Below are 3,288 nucleotides of genomic sequence, written 5' to 3' on the forward strand. Positions count from 1 at the left end.
AAATAAGATTATTTGTTTTTTTCACTCATTACTCTCTAAATAGGATATTAATTACATGAATGAACACGCTCCTGCCAAACCAAGACTTCAGCGTGGTTGCATTAATTGGTGTCTCCCTCCAGTATCTTTCATTCAACTCAAACAAGTACTATTTAATATTGTGGCGTTAAAAGGAGGGTAAAAATATGAGGAAAAATAATTTTTTCCTACTATGTAGATTTCAATGCCAATAATTAATCATTGTTGTTGGGAAAAAACTTTTTAAAAAGTAATTTTAATATTTCTACAAGTGTATTTTAGTATATAAAAAGATCAAATGTCTTGTATATAAGAACATGAGATTTTTTAAAATACGTCTTACTATATTTCAAATAGGATGAAGTAATGAACAAATTTTGTTTTGTTTTTTTGGTTAAAGCCTTAAAAGGGAAAAGAACCACATGCAATAAATACACAGTTGAGCACCATGTATGTGTGTACTGTATCTCAGCCTCAGCATCGCCATGCAGATGCAGCAATTAGGGCTCGGTCTTGCCATCCCAGTAGCAAGCAACCTTTGTCCTCCGTCAACCTATATCCATCGCACGAATACAAACCCAGCAATATCTTCGACTGAGTCACCGCGTTCGGACTCAGTGGCACCCCCCTGAACCCTCTCCCTTCCATTATCTTCCTCCATTTCTCCAACCTCTCGTGCCTCTCGATCCTCTCCGCTCCTTCACAGGCCACTATGTTCCTTATTTCTGGCGCAAATATATACTGCTCCACCTTAGCCCTCTGCGCCGACTCCGGCGGAAACGTCGCGTCCAGAGAATCGAAAATCGCTGAGTAATAATGCAGTGCCTCCAGAAATCTGCCCAGGAAATACGGTCCGTTATGACTCGCTTCTTGCTCCACAAGGGTTACGATGTTGGGGGCTTGGTCCCTTATTATTCCCAGTAAATTTCCCATGCAGTTTCCTGGGACCCTGTGAAGCCGATTCACGGAGTTCACCGCCAATGCCTCTCCGACCCGACGGTTGAACATGTGGGGCTTGAGATCTTCTAGTTGCTCGCCCACCGGGTGGAATTCAAAGGGGATGTTGAGAGAGTGGGCTAGCTCCGTCAAGCACCGGCCCGTTTCCCTCACGGCCTCGATGCTGGGCCCGACGCCAGTTATTCGCAGAAACGGGGCTCCACTGGGTCGGGCTGCTAGTGCTTGCATGAACGCGGGCCATTGGTAACCTTGGAGGATGTCTAGATCGATTATGTGCACTCTCTCTTCGGCCTCGAATGCTTCGAAGATTGCTTGGTTTGCGGTGAAGTGGGCGAATTTGATGTAAGGGCAAGCTTGGTAGACGATTTGGTATATCTTGAGGATTTCTATGGAGTGTTGCGGGAAACCAGAGAAGGATGGCTTAGGGTTGGAGGAGTTGATGATGGATTTGGTGGTGAGAGTGGCTGCGAGTCTTGCGCTCAAGGCTTCGGTGAAACAGGACGCGACTCGTTGCATGGAGTCACCAAGAGGTGTTACTACACGATTCAGATGGTGCAAGTACCTTCTTGCCAACATGTATTCTTCTTTGGCCACTGCCTCAGCACAGGCTAATAGCAGGTGCACCAGTTGAAGTCCACTGTCTTGCTCCTATTTATTCAGTTAAAAAATCGCTAGATCAGACATAAGCATGTGTAGAATAAGTCAACCACACGAAAGCATGCATAAAGTATGATTTGACTTTTTCTTTATCTTGATTTATTCTCTATTTTCTCGTGTGCATATATCTGAATACTAAAAACAAACACTTTTTGATGTTCCTTTGGTTTCTGTCTTGAGTTTTTCTCCCTTAGCTTGTAGCCTCTGTACATTTTTTGTTTTATAAATTAATACAATTCCTCTTTCAATCGGGAAAAAACAACACTCGTTATAGAATAACCAGTAATTAGCGTATCTGATACTGTGTTAAGAAGACAGCTAAATGTCAGGCTTAAAATTTTTGACGAAGACGCAAGACAAATTGAATTTTATGTACATGGAAATTAAAGCAAAAGACATCCATGATGAGTCACTGAAGAAAACTGAACTGCATGGGAACCGATAATAGGAAAGATTTTACCTGCTCGGTCCCTATAGGAATAGGCACCATCAAGCTATGTGGCTGTGAGTGTGATTGCTGTTCCGATTGCTGCTTTTGCTGTTTCTCTTGCTGGCGTTCTTGCTGCAGAGCTTGTGAAAGAGATGCGCTCATCTGATGCACGTCACTCTCTTCGGTAAATTGAGAGCCATCCGGCATTAAAGATTCTCGTTCAATGATCCACAGTATCTTGAAGAACTTGCCATCGTCAAGCTGTCCAAAATGGGCGGGATTGAAGCTGATATGTCAAAGCAGTCTGATGAACTTCCAATATCAGACAGTTTAGTGGATGAATATCCTCCAGCGAGTCCATGATCCCCTTGATAGTCCCCCAAGAATTCTTCTATGGTCCGAAGTGAAAGGTTCTCCACGGGCTGCATATACTGGTTGTTTGGAGAGTTATATACCCTATGGAGGGGACTGAGTCCTTTACCTTTGTGGGCGCTGGCAAGTGCTCCGATCTGCGATGAGAAGCGCGGAGGTGAACAACCTGAGAGACTCTGTCCCTGCATTGCCTGAGCATAGTTGTAGTTGCAGTTGTAGGTAGAAGCTTGAGGGGAAGGCATGCTCCTCACCGGCGAAGAGATCATGAAATCGGCGTCTAACTGATCGGAGAAGAAAGACTCCCACATGGAACTATCTGGTGACTGGACTTCCACATCCCCATCCAAGTCAAATTTGAACGCAGGAAGGTTTAAGCTGGGAGGGGTTAGATTAGTCTGCTCTGAATGTTCAGAAGACTGGGCAGCATTTTTCTTGGACTGCAAACCCGAGTCGTTTGAAGAAGTGGGCTGGATTTTGTTGCATGAATTCTCACTCTTGAGGGACAGTGAACTTCCACAAAGTGAATTGATCATATTTTTGTCTGAAAACAATAAAAATAAAAATAAAAACCTCTTGATCCCTCTCAGTGTAGCAAGAAAAAATTCGAATACCTGAGAGAGGTTCACGAGAAAATATGATATTTCTGAGATTTGGACGAAGCGAAAGGAATAAGAAGGGGAAGGCGACTCAGTCTGAAATTAACTAGCCAACTCGGTATAGTTGAATCAAGTATTAATGGAAAGAGCAGAGACAGTGTTTTCTGGCTTCTCATGTAGATGGCTCTGAAAGGGGGGGACTGTGGGGACAAAACCTAATTTCAGTCGTATGTGATTGGAGGCTTGTCTTTGATAATC

General features: G+C 43.6%; 1 protein-coding gene across 1 annotated transcript; it reads right to left on the reverse strand.

Moving 5' to 3' along the window:
- Positions 1-427: 427 nt before the first annotated feature.
- Positions 428-2,967, reverse strand: LOC129300866 (GRAS family protein RAM1-like). Its single transcript, XM_054939462.1, is given in 3 exon segments — positions 428-1,623; positions 2,093-2,269; positions 2,272-2,967. Coding segments are annotated over 3 exon segments (2,004 nt in total). The 3' UTR covers positions 428-492.
- Positions 2,968-3,288: the final 321 nt, after the last annotated feature.

This window comes from Prosopis cineraria, unplaced genomic scaffold (assembly GCF_029017545.1).
Source record: "Prosopis cineraria cultivar Desert tree isolate PC_DT_omini unplaced genomic scaffold, ASM2901754v1 PC1780, whole genome shotgun sequence".
NCBI lineage: Eukaryota > Viridiplantae > Streptophyta > Magnoliopsida > Fabales > Fabaceae > Prosopis > Prosopis cineraria.